Source organism: Phyllobates terribilis, unplaced genomic scaffold, assembly GCF_046119375.1.
Source record: "Phyllobates terribilis strain yellow unplaced genomic scaffold, ASM4611937v1 Scaffold_2__4_contigs__length_985480577, whole genome shotgun sequence".
NCBI lineage: Eukaryota > Metazoa > Chordata > Amphibia > Anura > Dendrobatidae > Phyllobates > Phyllobates terribilis.
In genome coordinates, this window is record NW_027362762.1 from 654991025 (window position 1) to 655011481 (window position 20457).

General features: G+C 40.3%; 1 protein-coding gene across 2 annotated transcripts in view; it reads right to left on the reverse strand.

Annotated features, from left to right (window-relative positions):
- ACACA (acetyl-CoA carboxylase alpha) overlaps nucleotides 1–20457 on the reverse strand; it is a 486736-nt gene that overhangs the window by 169875 nt on the left and 296404 nt on the right. For both annotated transcript variants that reach the window (XM_073666704.1, XM_073666703.1), the window contains exon 45: nucleotides 10600–10710. In XM_073666704.1, coding sequence (XP_073522805.1) covers nucleotides 10600–10710 — 111 coding nt within the window. The remainder of the gene's footprint in view (nucleotides 1–10599; nucleotides 10711–20457) is intronic.

The following is a 20457-nucleotide window of genomic DNA, read 5'->3' on the forward strand; positions in this document are numbered from 1 at the left end:
TTAATTGCACCTGTCTGAACTCGTAACCTGTATAAAAGACACCTGTCCACACACTCAATCAGACTTCAATCTCTCCACCATGGCCAAGATCAAAGAGCTGTTTAAGTACACCAGGGACAAAATTGTAGTCCAGCACAAACCTGGGTTGGGCTACAGGACAATAGGCAAGCAGCTTGGTGAGAAGGCAACAACTGTTGGCACAATTAAAAAATGGAAGAAACACATGGTGACTGTCAATCTTCCTCTGTCTGGGGCTCCATGCAAATGTGTCTGAGGGATGTGACACGGATCTCTGTATAAGCAATGGCATATAGCGTCAACTCACTGACCTGCGCTCCTGTTCCTCATGAACTGCACGTGGTAACCCGGAATGATGATGCAATGATGAATTCAACAGATTTATTTACAGTCCTTGATGAGGTGAGATGAGGGAATGTGAAGGAAGAGGAAAGGGTAGGAATTGTAGGTATTAGAAGCGCCAGGTAAAGTGGTAACAAGAGAATCCTTTCTCCAGTACTGCAGCATGTGTAGTCAAGATGGATGTGATGAAGAAGAAGGAAGTGCTGAGCAGGAGATAGGAGGAGTTACAGACCGAAGGGGTTTGTGGGTAAAACACAAGAATAATACATGTTATAACATACAGTATCATAACAATGGCCAGTAGATGGCAGCAAAGTACAACAATACAATAATCATGTAACATTAGATAATGCCAAAAATGGCTGAAAGTCTTTTCAAACAAAGAGCTGGACAGCACACTCACCTTAAGAAGCTTTCAAAAAATGACATCTTCTGTGCTCCAGTGTGCTTAGGAGCAGGACGTGTAGGCGGGATCTTCTTCTCGTTCCCCCCCCCCTCCCCCCCACCAGCCTCCTCTGTTTCTTGTGCAGGTCACTGATTACTCTTGGCTCAGTTCAGAGCTAAAATCTCGATCCGTGCAAGTGCTGACTCCGGCGTCATTTTATTGAAGTCCTGCACACAGGACTCTGGCTCTGACCGCGCATTGCTGTCCACATGATGGTGCCGGCGGCGCTGAATTTTAAAAAGGAGACAGGTCACTAAATAATCAGTGACCTGCACAAGAAAAAGAGGAGGCTGGTGGGGGGGGGAGGGGGCGGAGAACGAGAAAACCCTGCCCCCATGTTCCGCCCCGAAGCACTCAAGACGTCATTTTCTGAAAACTTCATAAGGTGAGTATTAAACAACCACTCAGCGGATCCCTTCACATCAGGTATCCTATTAATCAGCATCACAGCACCATTATAGCCATGCCTTTAGTTTATAGGGCTAAATCCTGCTGACAGGCTTCCTTTAAGACTAGACCTATGACTTTCTCATGTCATTTTTTTGATACACACCTCAAGGCATTATCGAAAACTGCTGTTGGCAGAAAGAAGGATTGGGTACATTGACCTCAAATACTTTCCTTTGCTGTCCTTAGAGAGATAAAGCCAGACAGAATTCTCTGCCAGCACCTTACATCTCCCTCAGAGCAGCACACATGTTTATGCAGGAGTCTGGAGAGATAATAAACGTCAGTTATACAATTTACTAGTGCAGATTAGTTTTTAGCACTTAGGTGTATAAAAAAAATAATAATTAAATGCAAATCATTGTAGGTGTCATGAACACTGCCCCCTCTCTGCACAGGTCACTAGGATGTGATTTCAAAGGGGGAGTCCACTTCTCGAACTCACTCTTATACACACTGATCCAAAAAGACTGACACTGAGCCACCACTTGCCGTTTTGTTAGGCCAGAGAGAAGTCTGTGCTGAGTAACTCACTAGTAGACATGCACACCAAGATTTACCAAGCACCTGACAGGTCCACCTCTTGCACTCCGGCATAAAGAGAGTAACACAACTGGGCTATACTTTCCCTCTTCATGTTTGTGGGTAAATTTAGAGCAGCAAGGAACAAACTACATTTTAGATTTAATATCTCAAATAAATGTACAGTGCTTAAAAAGTAACAAAAAGATGAACTAACAAAAAGGTTTACACAGAAGGCCAAATCAAAAGGGATGGATAAAGAAGGTTTTTGAAATTGGATTGGTGAGCGATTGTTTGCAGAGGAGATCACAGTAGAAATTGAGACAGATCTACAATTCACGTTTTCGCTCATAGAATCAGACAATGAATTTTTCTGGATGAGATATTAAAGCGTCTCATCCACACCATCACCCCTCCTCCTGGTCAGATGAATGGAGGATGGCTGATTGTATGCACAGAGAGATGTAAGGTCGTAATTCTAATTTACGTCATATTTTCCAACAAGAACAACCTTGTGGAATAACATGACTGTTATATTTTTGAGCATACTGTCCACATCATAGACATACCAAATATGACTACTATATATCCATATTTCGGGTTAGTATTTCATTCCTGTGGTGTCTCAAAGCTAAAAATACTGGTACTTGAACATACAGACGCTATTATGTCCTCTGATCAAAGATATTTGTGGATGGTGTTGATATATATCAGATTATTATAGTTATGGCAGGGAAATATTGCATTTCCATTGCCATGTGATGTCACTGGTATGGACTAGAGATGATTAGTCTACCTCAGGGGCAACTATAGCACCTCTAAGCTAGCAAGGAAATACACAGAAAGCCTTTGGCCTACTGTAGTTTGGCTGATTCTTGGTTAGTTTAATTATGGCTCACAGAGTGGACGATGCTAGGAGTCCAGTGATATCAGATTTTTATTTATCCAATCCAACAACCTCTCTATAACAGTAGGGAATAGAAGGAGATTTCTGTTACGGTGGCTGTAATTTTTGAATGATGCCCCGCAGTGAAATACAAGCTATACCTTAAAACCAAAACAATTGCAATGTACTTGCAAAGTTAGGCTAAGTCCAAAAAACATTTGTGCACACTGTCTGACTGCGAGGTATCCGTACATCATAGGGACCCACTGAATAGAACATATACCACATGTTATAGGTTTCTTTTCAGTGGCCCTCTGTATAGGAAAGCACAGATGGCTGCACTTTCCTATACAGTCATTCAATCACGTCGAATATTGGCTAGACAGGGCCCAAAAGGACACCCTGGTGAATGGTCACCTATGGCAGCATTACAGTATATGTTTGGAAAAGCTCCTGATGTATACTGTAGGTTAGGTGCACAGACACAATTACTCAAAGTTTTAAAAGTGGTGGTGCTTTTTAAAGGGAACTTGTCACATTGATCATGCAGTCTGATCTGCCAACATTTTGCTATTGATGGGAACAGGTTGTGGGTATAAAGAATTAGTGTAAATTATATTTTATTCACCAAAACGCTTGCTCATTTTTGACTTAGTAATCAGGGGGTGGTCTTAATCCGTGACTGGCAGCCATCTTTGCATGCACATATACAGGCAGAATTGGCTGTCAAGCCCAAATTGAAAAATTAATACAAGTTAAGCTGCTTTCAGGTCAAGTTTTAAAAAATTGCATGCAAATTTCTCCATACAATGTGTGTTTGTCCGTATGGCAAACAGGTACAATAACTGGCCACTATTTGATGCACTATTTCAGCCCGTGCTGCTGTCTGCAGGGCTTTCACTGATTCACTGCTCTTAGGAATATATTGGTGAAAGATTGAACATGTTCCTGAATGAGTCTAGGCGAACATTGGAGAAAAATATGTGAATTGATTATTTAATTAGATCTTATGGAATAAGTGGCCAGACGAGACCACTCTAAATCCTGCAGATCTAAGCATTTCCCATTTGGATGCTATAGAATCAGCTCCTCCTCACTTATGGTAGGTTCCTCCCAGAGAACATCATCTCACCAGATTCACTCATTCTGGTAAAACGAAAATAAAACCTGCCCCACTGTAATACTGAGGATAATCATCTGATTTACTATGACATGTATTCATTCATATAATGATGAACACATTTTAAATATTGTAAATTAAAAGTAATAATTGAAAAAAATTAATCTTTATCAATTATAGTACTGCTAATAATTGACAACTTTTGACACCATTATTACCTCCCTTACTTCAAAAGAATACACAGTAGCCACGATTTCCGGTTTGTTTTCTACAAGACAATATTACTGCAATCAACATCGCATACAAATACAGCAATTATAATCCTACAAATTTTGGAACCCCCCCTCCTCACTGGGCCAAGATTAAACCAAATAGTATGTTAAAGAACGGTCACGCTAAAATCACATACACAAGGCAACAATATGACGAAACTCAAATAGTTTATCAAAATGACATTTTTATTAAATATTAAACAAGTACAATCAAATCTAACTTTACAAATACAGATAATCATCACATTGTCAATTCATATGCAAAGGATCATGGTCTATACTGACAATATACTGTAGTTTTTACATTCATGAACAGAGTTTTTTCCAAATCAAATACAACTTTGCAATGAAATAACCAATAATAATTCCCCATTTGTGTCAGATATCATTTATATTACAAAGTGGCACTTATGATCATAAATAAATAATAGACTAACAGTTCATGGTATGTATCAATAGTGGTCTCTGCATAGCTGTATCCAGACAAAATAAATCAATAGTAAGAGTGCCAGTAGACCGTTCTCTCTCCAAACTAGTAGAAGAAAGAGTGTTCTAGTGCACAAACTTCGGAGAGAACAGTCATTTTGCACTTTTATTGATAAAATAATTTGTCTGAATGTAGATATCCAGACCACCATGGATGTCCTGGGATTACACGGAGTATCAATATCCCAACTTTACAGTATGTTGTCACTGTAGACCATGATCTTCTGCATACGAAATGACAAGATGATGATTAAAGGGGTTGTCCACTACTAGGACAACCCCTTCTTGATTTGAGTGATTGCCACTGTGAAAATAAAAAAAGGTTATATTTACCTCTCATGCCTGCGCCGTTCCAGTGGTGTCGGCACTCGGGTTCCCAGGGCTCACATACTACTATCATGCCATGTGAGCCCTGTGCCCAATCAGCGCTGGTGTTTCTGTCCTCGCCTTAGGAAGTATTAGTAATCAAGAGGAAGTCAGGACTGCGGCTGGCCACTCTCTTGATTACTGATTCGTTCAAAGGCGCTACAGTAACGCCAGCGCTGATTGGACGCAGGGCTCACATGTCATGACAACAGCATGTGAGCCCTGAGAACGCGAGTGCTGATACTGCTGGAACGGCACCGTCACCGGAGGTGAATATAACCTTTTTTATTTTCACGGGGCAAACATTTAGATTGAGAAGGGGATGTTCTAATAGTGGACAACCCCTTTAACTTAATTTTTAAAGTGTGATTTAATTATACCTTTAATATTAAAGATGGCATATTTATAAACTGTGTAAATCTAGAAGTGGAAATCAGAGCGCACAATAGAGTGATACCCTATGTAGGGAGAGTAGGAGGTATTGGATGCAGTTGGATGAACATGTAGGTGGGCTGCACTGCTGGAGTAAATCAATTCTTCAGAAATGCTGATGGGGAAAAGGCTTTTTATTCACAATACGTTTTTCAAGCGAAAAAACATTACTTTTTTTCACTTGAAAAAGAGGCGGGTACGGCGTTGAAACGTATTGTGAATAAAAATCATTTCCGCATCAGCATTTCTGAAGAATTGATTTACTCCAGCAGCGTAGCCCACCTACGTGTTCATCCAACTGGATGCAATGTTTATAAACTGAGTGTTGTCATGTTGAAAACATGGACATGCAAATATATATAATAATGGTAATTTTTATTTATATAGCTCCAACATATTCTGCAGCACTTTACATTACAGAGGGGACTTGTACAGACAATAGTAACACATAATGCAACAGACTTAGAAACCCTGTTTGACTTGAGCACTAGCACTTTAGAGAATCCCATTGTACATTTAACTCTTCCTGAATATATATTTGTGGTTAGTACATTTTTTTGACACATGTGTCTTGCCTTTGACTTTGTCTGTATGTATGTATGTACAGTACAGACCAAAAGTTTGGACACACCTTCTCATTTAAAGATTTTTCTGTATTTTCATGACTTTGAAAATTGTACATTCACACTGAAGGCATCAAAACTATGAATTAACACATGTGGAATTATATACTTAACAAAACAGTGTGAAACAACTGAAAATATGTCTTATATTCTAGGTTCTTCAAAGTAGCCACCTTTTGCTTTGATGACTGCTTTGCACACTCTTGGCATTCTTTTGTTGTTGCCATTTTTTATATTGTTAATAAATATTATTACATTTTATGGATGGACTGGTTACTCCATGTTTTATTATGCATGAACATAATGCAACAGTTACAGGAGGGGTGAGGGCCCTGCAATCTATGAGGAAATAGGGGGGGGGGGCACAAAAGGCAAATGGTAAAAAGTGCTTGTATTGTACGGTCCAGCCATCAATATAATAAATAGGGTATTTACATAACGCTGCATGAACCGGTCACCAGCCAGAGTGTGTACAGGACAGACACAGAGGGCCAGTAAGTGCATGGAGGGTGTGCTACGATGCTACGAGGAACCGGAGTTAGAGGGCAATTTTGGAAGGGCAAAATAGTTAGTTAAGTAAGGTGAGGCGATAAGCCAATCTAAAAAAATGCATTTTTAGGGACGCTTAACACTGTGGGTATTGGGAATTAATCAACTTGTCATAGGTAGTGCATTACAGAGAATTGGCACAGCACGCGATACGTCATAGCTTTGAAATGTAAAATTATGGAATTATTAATTGCCATGTATTTCCTTATATGTATTGTGGTAGATCGGCTCACTCGGCTGCACATACAGGTAGACACAAGAACACTGTCTCTTTAAATTCCACTGGTTTTATTAAAAGTACTGTATAAAACCAGGACAACGTTAGCAAAACAAACACGACCTTCCCAGCCTAACAGGAAAGCAAAAACATTACGTATGGCACAGTTCTTGTTGTTACGAGAATCCGTCCGCTCCAGGTACAATAAACACAACGTCCAGCTTTCCTTAACATGAACACCACAGCTTCAGAGCTTGTACCTCCAGGCCCACCCCACACACACTGCTCTAGAAAACTGTGTATTTATCCTCTGGACTTCTCCCTATCTACAGCTATTCAATCATTCTAGCACTAAACATGGCTGATTAACCACTCTCACTACTTTGAGTGCTGGATGATTTTTCCTAGGTTTATATTACTGAAGCTAACCACCTCAGTGCTACATATCTCCCCTCTAGTACTTTGGCAGTGACTTTGTCACAGTATACATTTTTTGCTACGAGAATGACTCAAATTGTAAAACAAATATAGTATTTTTAGCACTTTTCATGCACCATTTAAATTTTAGTCAATAATTTTACTTGTCATTTTTATTATATAATGTTGCTATGTAGCTCATAGCATTCTGTAAATTTAAAAGAAGTGTCATTATAGTAATTTTCCTGTTGTAGGAAATTAAAAATTCTAAATTCTGCTTGGACAGAAATAAGGACCAAAATCACTGACAGTTGAAAGTTCTATTGTGTTTTCCTGGCATTTCCATTGGCAGTTTTTCTCCTTAGGTTAAAACTGATGTGATTAGATGTTACTTCACTATAGCGAAATATTAAAAAAAAAAGTCTCCATACATAGCATTTTGGTTGTGTGTTCTTTATGGGGTCAATAAGGTAGATTTTTTTTTACTATAAAAAAAAGCCAAACAAATGCATTTTTAAAACATTTTATGGTTTAAAAATAACAAACATCAAAAATGATTATAAAAAATGACATGAAAAATGTTGGGTTTTAGTTTTGATCTTTTTTTTAAACATCATTTACGATGCTGAGAAAAAGGGTTCTTTCAGGTTTGTTCAAAAAAAGAAAACCGCATTGGCACTCACCAAATTAATGCATCTTCTTTTATTCCCAATGCCATCTTAGAGACATTCAGTGAGTGAGGTAGCTTGAACGCTGAGACAACGGCAGTGGTTTGCAAGATGGTGTTGTGAATAACAGAAGATAAATAAATTTGGTGAGTGCCACTGCTTTTTTGTTTTGTTTTGAAGAATTGGCTATAGTTGAATGATTAGAGTGGTTGTCTGCTTTCAGACATCTTTCCCCTACATTTCCCTCTTCAACCTTGTAATGCACTTGCACATGGGTAAGTGTGTCCTCGTTTTTCGGGAGTGCTGTCATGTGACCTGAACTCTCCAGTTGTGATCTGGTTGTGATTACTTCACTGTCAACTAGTCACATGGGACACTGGGTTTCTTCAGTTTGCAGCCTCACTCCAGCCCTATGTCTACATTGCATATACAGACCAAGAAGAAGCTTCTTCTGTCCTTGCAGTCTGATGAGCAAGAAAGGAGAATGTCTCAATACTGCACTCATTTTATCCCCACCTACAACACTTATGTGAGACAACAGCCATAAAGGTGTTCTTCAATCTAAGATGAGCTGAGTGGGTGTTATACCTGGCAGCTCCAGGTGAAATGGCAGGGCTGGCTGCTCCTAGCGTGGCAGGGCCGGCTGCGCCTGGTATGGCAGGGTCGGCTGCGCCTGGTATGGCAGGGTCGGCTGCGCCTGGTATGGCAGGGTCGGCTGCGCCTGGTATGGCAGGGTCGGCTGCGCCTGGTATGGCAGGGTCGGCTGCGCCTGGTATGGCATGGATGAATGCGCCTAGAATGGCAGAAATGGCAGCGATGGCTGCGCCTGGAATGGCAGGGACGCCTGCACCTGGCGTGCCACGGACGCCTCCGCCTGAAGTGGCACGGACGGCTGCGCCTGGAATGGCAGGGATGGACGCGCCTGGTGTCGCATGCTGACTGTGCTGTGTCAGGCGTAGCAGGGCTGACTATTGTGCTTTCTGGTGTAGCAAGGCCAACTGTGTTGTTCTGTGTCTGGTGTAGCAGAGCTGACTGTGTATGTAGCTGACAGGGATTACAAAGGAGGAAAAAAATCATAATTTATGGAATTTAGACACTAAACAACATTGGGTGATAGTAAATTTTTAGATATTTTAACCAAAACAGATACCGCTTTAAGGTTGAGCACCACCATTTATAACCTCCCGCAGGACTGTAGATAAATGGATGGTTGCTTTTTGCTTTCTTGTTTAGACAGTGTCTATCAAACTTTCTGCGATTGAATGCATTTCTTTCGGATTTACATTAAAATGATACAGCTTGCTAGATTTTATATTTCAGGTTTCATTTGTGACACATATTCTGACACCATACCAACTACTAGTGTTCATGTGGTGTCATTTCTTTTTGGATGCTCTTCTGCAAACAATTACTATTAAGTGGTTCATTCTCTCCCAATATCACATCCACATGAATGATCATTCCCCTTAAAGAAGATTATTTAGATTTTCTTGATAAACATATTACATTTTTCACAAATTCATGTTTGAAATATAAACCACAAGGATGCAATATGGATACCCATCAATGTGTCGTCCATTTACACATACTAATGTGTTAGTGAACTATGCATTAGAAAAAAAGGGTAAAGGACATGTTAAGGAGGCTAACGCATTTGAAGTCCACTATTAAAATCTTCCCATTTGCACTGCCACATCAGAGAACTCTAATAGGAAAGTAATTATATATCAACACTTGGACGCAAGAGCAAGACTACGTTTTACATTAATTATAAAAACATATGTAAAGTACCCGTACCAAATCTAACCATCATGAGACAACATGTAGATGCTAACAAGACTCCATAGAGACTCTCCACATCTTTACCATCTGTTTCAAACCCCCATATTTAGAGTTGCAGAGTCGTAGGGTCTACGGATCCCATATTGAGATTCTGCCAATCATATATAAATGGTCACTTACAATGGATTCCATTGTTGACATTTTTAAACAGACCAATGGAGGCAAAAAGATTAAATTCAATTTTATAGACTGTATACTGTAATTGAATTTTTTTTTTACAATCTCCTGTATAACAGTTTTCATTTGTAGCTACTATACGAGAAGTCAGACTAGAAGTGGAAGCGAGGTCGATTTAGATTATTACTTCCTATACAGTGAAGTAGCTGTCATGTTAGGATGCTCACCGACATTCACCAGTCACTCCCATTCCTTGAACCTTTCTTTTATTTTTTTCTTTGGCCTTTCCTAACGATGATAGTGAACAAGCCGGCCCATAACCCTAACAGGCTAATTAAGGTCTGAAACCTTGGTCAAAGTAATCTAAGCCCAAAAATCTTCAAGGGCACCCAAACTTTTGCACCGGCCCATTTTCCTATTTGTCATTTTTAAAATGTAAAAGATGACAATATATATATTTTTTATTCAAAGACAAAGGAAATGTGTAATCTTTAGCCCTTTTAGAGATCATTTCATCTTCAACTTGCTTAACTGTTCACAACTGCCATTTTGACCAGGGGTGCCCAAACTTTTACATGCCACTGTATATGGAGATTTCCTGCATGAGTTTTCTAGTTGAAGACTAATGCATAGATTCCATCTTTATGATCAGCCATTTGTGGGTCTCCCTCATCCTTGTCAACACTCGTCAAGAGACCTCTGATTCAATTTAAATAAATGGATACAGAATTTAAACACAAAAAGTTTAACAAAATCTAGGCTAAAGCGACAAAGCTATATTCATTGGCAATTGGCAAAAGTAATATTATTGCAGGGACAATATTACTTACTTTGTTTAATGCTCCAGCACCAGTCAAAATAATATGTGAGTTTTCAACCTGAATTGTTCTTTGACCCAATCTCACTAAATATGCTCCGATGCCAATTGCTCTGCATGTCACCTGGAAGATGAATGAAAAAAAAAGTAAAATCTTAATAAAAAAGAAAGAAAAAATAAACATATCCAAACTGAAATATCTCCGTACTTAATTTCACTATGGTTCTCATTTTGTGAGACTTTAGAGGAATGAAGGTAGGAAGTCAACAGAGGCTCCTGAAATAGAACTGCACTATTGGCCTCACAGTTTTATCTGTCCTGTCTGTATAGAATAGAATCATAGAATGGTAGAGTTGGAAGGGACCTCCTGGGTCATCTGGTCCAACCCCCTGCTCAATACAGGATTCACTAAACCATCTCAGACAGATTTCTGTCCAGCCTCTGTTTGAAGACTTCTAAGCCCTTTAAGGTAATTATCTCAACAAATTTTAGATAAAGGTCTAATGGGGCTCACAGACACACAATAAATGCAAACACAGGGGCGTAGTGATTGCGATTGCAGAGGTCATAACCGCGACTGGGCCAGTGCGGGTGAAGGGCTTGCTGACGCCACTGCAAACTTCAATTGGATGTGCATCTTCAGATGCACATTCAACTGAAGTGTATTGCGGTGCAGCAACCTGCTGGGTCTGTGCGCTGCAATACACACTGCCAGCCAATCAGAGACCAGCAGCTGACGCTGGCATGCATGTGACTGGGGGCGCATGGCAGTGACATCATGCGCTATTGTTGCTTGCACGCTGAAGTCAGCTGCCGGTTTCAGAAGAGGACACCGCGGGGCGGGGGAGCATAGCAAAGGTGAGTAGAATCATTTTTTTCTCTATGCATTAAATAACAGCGGCAGAATGGGGGACATATATACCAGGACGGGGAACATACAAACCAGGATGGGGGATATATATACCAGGATGGGGGATATATATACCAGGATGGGGCCAGGATGAGGGACATATGTAAAAGGTAGAAGGACACACTATAGTATATATATACACACACATATATATACACACATTCCTGGGCGAAAGTGTTGGCATCCCTGAAATTGTTCCAGAAAACGAAGTATTACGCCAAGAAAATTATTGCAACTACACTTGTTTTGTTATACACGTTTATTTCCTTAGTGTGCATTGGAACAACACAAAAAAAACAGAGGGAAAAAAAGGCAAATTGGACATAATTTCACACAAAACCCCCAAAAATTCAAACTCACGCGTGACAAGTAACAGGTGTGGGCAATTTGAAAGTTACACCCAAAACCAGATAAATAGGGGAGAAGTTGACTCAATCTTTGCATTGTGTGTCTGTGTGTGCCACACTAAGCATGGAGAACAGAAAGTGGAGAAGAGAACTGTCAGAGGACTTGAGAACCAAAATTGTTGAAAAATATCAAGAATCTCAAGGTTACAAGTCCATCTCCAGATGTTTCTTTGTCCATGGTGCGCAACATAATCAAGAAGTTTACAACTCATAGCACTGTAGCTAATCTTGCTGGACGTGGATGGCTGAGAAAAATTGATGAAAGGTTGCAACGCAGAATAGTCCAGATGGTTGATAAGCAGCCCCAATCAAGTTCCAAAAAAAATTCAAGCTGTCCTGTAAGCTCAGGGTGCATCAGTGTCAGAGCGAACTATCCGTCGACAACGCTATGGCAGGAGACCCAGGAGGACCCCACTGCTGACAAAGACATAAAAAGCTAGACTGCAGTTTGTCTCATTTGTCCACAAAATGCTTTCCCAGAAGGATTTTGGCTTAATCACATATATCTTGGCAAAGATAGAGCTTTTTGGTAAAGCACATCATTCTACTGTATACCAAAAATGCAATAAGGCCTACAAAAAAGTACCTACAGTCAAAAATGATAGAGGTTCAAAGATGTTTTGGGGTTGTTTCACTGCCTCTGGCACTGGGTGTCTTGACTGTGTGCAAGGCATCATGAAATCTGAAAATTACCAAAGGAATTTTGGTCTCAATGAAGAACCCAGTGTCAGAAAGCTGGGTTTGCATCCTAGGTCATGGGTCTTCCAGCAGGACAATGACCACAAAAATGCTTCAAGAAGCACCCAGAAATTGATGGAAACAAAACACTGCAAAGTTCTGAAGTGGCCAGCGATGAGTCAGGAGCTAAATACCATTGAACACCTGTGGAGAGATCTTAAAATTGCTGTTGGGAGAAGGCACCCTTCAAATCTGAGAGACCAGGTGCAGCATGCAAAAGAAGAGTGGTCTAAAATTCCAGTTGAGTGGTGTAAGAAGCTTGCTGATGGTTATAGGAAGCAATTGATTGCAGCTTATTCCAAAGGGAGTGCAAGCTGAGGGTGCTAACAATTTTGTCCGGCCCATTTTTGGGGTTTTGTGTGATAATGTCCAATTTGCCTTTTATCTCAGTTTTTTTTTGTGTTGTTCCAATACACACAAATTGAAATAAGTATGTGTAATTGCAATAATTTTCTGAGAGAAATACATAAATTTTCTGGAACAATTTCAAGGGTGCCAACACTTTCGGCCATGACTGTATATTATATATACACTGCTCAAAAAAATAAAAGGGAACACTCAAATGACACATCCTAGATCTGAATGAATGAAATATTCTCATTGAATACTTTGTTCTGTACAAAGTTGAATGTGCTGACAACAAAATCACACAAAAATCATCAATGGAAATCAAATTTATTAACCAATGGAGGCCTGGATTAGGAGTCACCCCCAAAATTAAAGTGGAAAAACACACTACAGGCTGATCCAACTTTGATGTAATGTCCTTAAAACAAGTCAAAATGAGGCTCATTATTGTGTGTGGCCTCCACGTGCCTGTATGACCTCCCTACAACACCTGAGCATGCTCCTGATGAGGTTGCGGATGGTCTCCTGTGGGATCTCCTCCCAGACCTGGACTAAAGCATTCGCCAACTCCTGGACAGTCTGTGGTGCAACGTGACGTTGGTGGATGGAGCCAGACATGATGTCCCAGATGTGCTCAATCGGATTCAGGTCTGGGGAATGGGCGGGCCAGTCCATAGCTCCAATGCCTTCATCTTGCAGGTACTGCTAACGCACTCCAGCCACATGAGGTCTGGCATTGTCCTGCATTAGGAGGAACCCAGGGCCAACCACACCAGCATATGGTCTCACAAGTGGTCTGAGGATCTCATCTTGGTACCTAATGGCAGTCATGCTACCTCTGGCGAGCACATGGAGGGCTGTGCGGCCCTCCAAAGAAGTGCCATCCCACACTATTACTGACCCACAGCCAAACTGGTCATGCTGAAGGATGTTGCAGGCAGCAGATCGCTCTCCACTGTGTCTCCAGACTCTGTCACGTCTGTCACATGTGCTCAGTGTGAACCTGCTTTCATCTGTGAAGAGCACAGGGCGCCAGTGGCGACTTTGCCAATCCTGGTGTTCTGTGGCAAATGCCAAGCGTCCTGCACGGTGTTGGGCGGTGAGCACAACCCCCATCTGTGGACGTCAGGCCCTCATACCACCCTCATGGAGTTGGTCATTTTGCAGGGCTCTGGCAGTGCTCCTCCTGTTCCTCCTTGCACAAAGGCGGAGGTAGCAGTCCTGCTGCTGGGTTGTTGCCCTCATAAGGCCCCCTCCACGTCTCCTAGTGTACTGGCCTGTCTCCTGGTAGCGCCTCCAGCCTCTGGACACTACGCTGACAGATGTCAGATGAGCTGCACTACCTGAGCAACTTCTGTGGGTTGTAGAGTCTGTCTCATGCTACCACGAGTGTGAAAGCACAACCAACATTCAAAAGTGATCAAAACATCAGCCAGAAAGCATTGGTACTGAGATGTGGTCTGTGGTCCCCAACTGCAGAACCACTCCTTTATTGAGTGTGTCTTAATAATTGCCAATAATTTCCATCTATTGTCTATTCAATTTGCACAGCAGCATGTGAAATTGATTGTCAATCAGTGTTGCTTCCTAAGTGGACAGTTTGATTTCACAGGAGTTTGATTTACTTAGAGTTATATTCTGTTTAAGTGTTTCCTTTATTGTTTTGAGCAGTGTAAATACTAGGATGAGGACAGGATAAGGGACATATATATTAGGATGGGCCCAGGATGTGAGACATATATACCAGGAAGGAGCCCAAGATGGGGGACATTACTACATACTGGGGGAGGAAGTTCTACTTGTAGGTCCAGGTCCAAATCTTGCACCAGGGCATATCGGACTCTAGTTACTCCATTGTGCAAACATAAATATCCCTGAGCCTCCTTGCTCACCTACATAATGATTATACAATTCAAAGGTAGAAAACCAATGGAACTTACATCCAAATAGTATACATTGATCTACTGCTGCTAAGCAAACTGTACAAATATCAATATGCTTGCTATCATTATGATCAAAGCGTATAAACCGCTGCCATGTCATGGTAACCTCTAAGTGGTCCATTACTCTATTAAGTGCAGCAGTGCATAGTGAACACCGCCAGCACGTCAGACCACCCGCAGGGGGAAAGGCCCAGGAGCCCAACAGAGAATGCATATGTTATAAATGGAGTTTCCAAAGCTTCACACCACAGAATAGAGAAAAGCACAGGTCAGAATACTGTAGAATGGTCACTATTAGTCATTGCATTCAAAATACCTGAGGTTGTGTAAAATATCTCATTTATAAACGGAGGTTATAGACCCCCGGAAACAGATAAAGAAATTGAAATTTGTACTGGGACCCGTTTTTTCTGTGTTAGCAATATACATACAGCGTCTATATCCATATCAATATATTTGTGAGAAAGATGTGGTGCTTGCAGATTACTTCTACATTTTATGTATAATATGCAAAATCAAGATCATCATTTCCTTTTAGTAAACCGGATATTCAATTACAGAGTAGACTGTGGAAATGAAGGTTTAGTGGATGCATGAGCTTACACAATTTTACTTTTCACCATTAGGTGTCACTGTATCATTAGTTTTTTGCAACACACTATTTACTTTCATAAAACACAATGTGGGAGATTCACTTAGGCTATGTTCGCACATCATGTTTTTTTCAGCGTTTTTTTATGCAAATTTCCAGCTGGGCTTTACAGTACCAGCAAAGTCTATGAGATTCCAGAAATCTTATGAACACATCATGTTTTTTTTTTCGTTCAGGATTTTTGTGCCTTGCATGTTTTTTTGGAAAATACAGCATGTCACTTCTTTCAGCGTTTTTTCACCCATTCATTGGAAGTAATGGGTGGTGAAAAAAAACACCGAAAAAATGCACCAAAAATGCAAGTGTCAGGTTTTTCAGCATTTTTTCAGTGTTTTTTGTGCCATACCCAGAATGATTTTTTTTTTTCACTGAACTTTATGTACATGCATATTAGAGACAAAAGGACAGTGAAAAAAAACGGACCAAATATGCAGAAAAAACACACCAAAAAATAAGCAAAAAGCAAGAAAAATCCTGAACAACCTCCTGGCAAGAGATCAGGTTTTGCTGCAGTTTTGCAGCAGAAATAAAACACAGAAAATACCAGGATGTGTGAACATAGCCTAAGGGCTTGTGCACACGTTAAGTATTTGGTGCAGAAATTTCTGCACCATTTCTTCATCTCTTGGCAGGAAAAACCCAGCGGCAAAAACATGCGTTTTTTACTTGCGTTTTTGGTGAAGATTTTTCCCATTCATTCATATGGGTGAAATCTGCAGGAAAAACACTGAAAAATCAACATGCTGTAGATTTAAATCTGCAAGTCACAAATAAGCAACGCGTGCATGAGACTTCAGGAATCTCATTCACTTTGCTGTCATCAGGAATCCCTTCAGGTGTTGTGATAAATCTGCACAGAAAAAAAAACCGCAATGTGTGCACACAGCCTACCAGTGCTGTAAGATGCCTGAACTGCTAAATTGTCAGAAATTGCACCAAATTTATTAAAAAAGTTATCAAATATTTTAGTTACAGTTCAACCAACATATTACCTATATATTCTGAAAGTAGACACCATGGTACGATGTGAAAATATACAACTAGCATTTTTACACTTCTGAGCATTATCATCACGTAATTTTGAAGCAAAGCTCGACATTTTTACAAAATGCATAAAAATATATCCTTGAAACTAAAATTCTGAACAACCAAGAAAAAGAGTGGCACATCACCTATATTGTGTGGTATGGGTGCCACTTTGATGGCTAATTGGTAATTTAAGGTCCAAAAAGTCATGTGTGTGCTGCAGCCAATTCATGGCTGTAGTAGTGAAGTATAGGTCAACCCTGCAGCCAGAGGAAGGCTGCTACAGTCAAATCACCAAACAGAATGTACAGAATGTTCTAGTCAATGCATTTCGCAAGTCAATCCTTAGTCATGATTAAGGATTGACATCCAAAATGCATCATGCATCCATAATGTGCGTTTTTATGGTGTTTGTTTTTATTGAATTTTCCTAATAAAGAACTAATCCTTTCATCAACAATCATACTGCTGGATCTATTTTTCGTGTTGACAGGATGTACAGAACCAGTCCATCTACATCCAGTTTGAAGAAGATATGACTACTGCAGTGATCACAAGTTTATCCAGACTCAACAGTAAGAAGACCAATTGAACACCCAGGTAGCATTTTAAGTGTAGCAACAGCGGATTGGTAAGTGTCATGTACTCTTCTAAATTACAAGTTTGTTTTCTTGAGGTTGATGTAACACTATATTAGATTTTATTTTCTCTTTCCCCTATATTGTAAAAATCCCTAAATAAAAAGATTATTATTTAAAAAAATGTGCCTCTGCTATGTACGGTTAATGGTTATTGCCCAACCATGCAGAGCTGCTCCAGTTTATGGTTAGCACATACCACAGCTCCTGGCCAGAAAAAGAAACAAGAGTGTATACAGACAGGACAGCATTGAATCACAACTGATTCTGTGAGGTAAAACATTTCTCTGACTATTTAAAAACAAGCAGGGAAATGTTTCACCACACAAAAAGCAGCAGCTGTGATCCCATGCTGTCTTGTCTGTATACTCTCTATACATGTTCCTGTACGGTCAGACACAGGCATTACACAGTACATAGCAGGGGACATTTATAAGATTCCCAGTACAGGCACATTTTTTAACACATGCAATTGTGGAACATATTTTAATTCCAAGGTTTATGTATTAAAAGGTAATTTGGTAGTGGCACAACCCTTTTAAGGCAAATTGCTACAAATTGTCAATGCAGTTTCTGTACCATAGTTGTCATTGTTGTAAAACAACAAAAACTAAATTAATAAAAACATGCAGACATGATTATCTTAACCCCTTAGAAGGTTGGTCTTAGTAAGACAACTCTGTTCATAGGTATATGGATTTTATTGAAGGGAACCCTTCATTAAATGAGGGATAAAAAAAGCCAGGCCGGCTTTTCTGGGATGAAGATAATTATGGCTTTAAATGGGTAAATAATAAGTAAGACATTCAAAGTGATAGCAAAAAATATTACAATTCTTGATTTTTAGACTGCATAATAAAGGCTTTTTTTATTTTATTTTAAAGGGAGTCTGTCATCCACAAAATGCTAACTAAACCCCTTATACAGGTATGTGGGAGACTTAGCCCCTATAAAAATCATGCCTGTAGTACAGCTTTTAATGGTTTAGTACCCAAAAAAATACAATTTATTTTGTATGCAAATGACTGGGCTTTGGTGTATCCTTGGTGGCGCCAAGGGCGCAGCGCACCATGATTTCCCCTTAATTTGTATACTGAGCACTGTCATATCTTGATTGACAGCACTCAAGCGAGAACTACTTGAACTCTGGGGCTGGGCTCACACTGTATTACCACCATCTCTCAATGCCGGCTCCTGCCTGCAGGACAGTGCCGAGCGGCAACTGCACACAGGAGGCAGCGATGAAAGCCGACAATGACACAGTGTGGCCGCAGTGTCCATGTGGTGCTGCAGAGCGGCTGATTGTCATATCTTGATTGACAGTGCTGAGCTCAATCAGTGGCTCTGCACCTGCAGATGGACACTGAAGTCGTGCTCACATAGGGTCATTGCCACACCATGATGCACAGAGCACTTGTCAACATCAGTCTCCTTCTACTGAAAAGCATCTTTTTCATCTACAATCTAGTGACATACTTCTCCATCAGCAACCATTTTGTGTCTGGATAGCAGAACCTGCAATGGCTTGTACAGATGAGCGCATTACATGGACTTGTGCTGTCCGAGTAAAAATCTGACCAATGCAATTCAATACAGCTGTTCAGATGATTTTTTTTCCACCAAGTGTGCATATGAAAAAATTGCATGATTCTCTTCTGTGTTTCAGATCATACATGCCCATTCAAGTCTGCAAGTGTGCAAAAAAAAAATTGACTTCTACTTGGATCATCTGAACAGAATCCTTATTTTTATGGACACATCACTATTATTAACCTAGAAAACTGTATTTGATTTTGTACATTTTAAAATGTTGACATGTAAATAAGGATTCTACACACAGGGCATACAGAAGTAAAATACGGACACACAGATGGAATATGGATGACAATATGGATGAAAATTTTCCACATTTTCTGGATGAAAAGTGGATGACCCCGGTCTAAAACTTATTAACATACCTACTAGTACTAATATATTAGTAAGGGCCATAAAATCATATTTTTAACACAATTGTTAAGCTAAAGATGAAGCAATCAACCTCCTTAAATAGGACCTGTCACCAGGTCAAAGGTGGATACTTTTTGCTCTTATTTATTCCGTTGGTAACCTCAGCAGTCGGTTCCAGAGATATAGCACATTTTATTTAGTGGTAATTTTTTATCGTTTTACTAAGGGGGTGGTGCTCACAGGATTCTCTGGGTGCATCTTTTCAGACTACTCTGTATTATTACCCTTTCAGCAACGTCCCCTTGTAAAGAGTATAAAATTTAGCACTAATTAAAAAGGCCATATCTCTGGAACCATATGGGACATTTAAAAAAACAAACAGAATAATCAGGGGAGTGACTGGTTAGGGGATTAGCTCACAGTATTGCAATCTCTCGTCACAAACAGGCGCTTCAGATTCTCCAAGACACCGTTCACACCAGGCAAGTTTGATGCAACTGGCCACAACCAGTTTTATTAATTCTGTACATAAATCAGCAAAAGAAAAACACAAAGGATACAAAGTAAAATTCTAGGCGGGCTAGTCGCTAACTATATACATAATTTCTGAGTCACAAGAGCTGGGCTTAGTGCACAGCATCCCTAAACAAACAACTACTTTACGCACATAGTTTTCCCAGGAGTATACAGAGACAGCCATCAGTTTGTGGACTCTCTGCCCTTTTATGCCATACATGAGCATTACAGGTGATTAGTTACAATCATCCCAAACATTTGGAGTGGCTAAATGGAGCTGGGAAAATACAGAGTTCCCTGCTTAACTGGTTTATTTATAAAGTTTAAGAAAGGAACCTAGGGATAATGTGTTCACCAAACACTTTTCCCCTGGTCTTGTTACACTATATATACCAGCACACTATTGTCAGTATACAGTAGTAACTGTACTCAGGTGACATGTTAAAGGGACTCAATCACCCTCAAAATGCATTTTAAATCTGCTATACAGTGTTGTAGGGGACGTAGCCCCTATAAAAGCCATACTAGCGCTGTAGCTGTTACTAGTACAGTGCCTGAGAAAATAAGCCTATAAAAGCAGCTCGCTACACTTCCAGGTGTGTTAGTGTAGCAAGTAGCATCAGCAGAAAGAAGGAAGGGAGGAGAACTTGCCCAGTCACTGTGCTCACGTGCAGCCAGGCAAAGGCAGTCCACATGCTCACACACGCTGGCAGCATTCAGACAGCGCTCGTTCTGGGAAGTGAGCA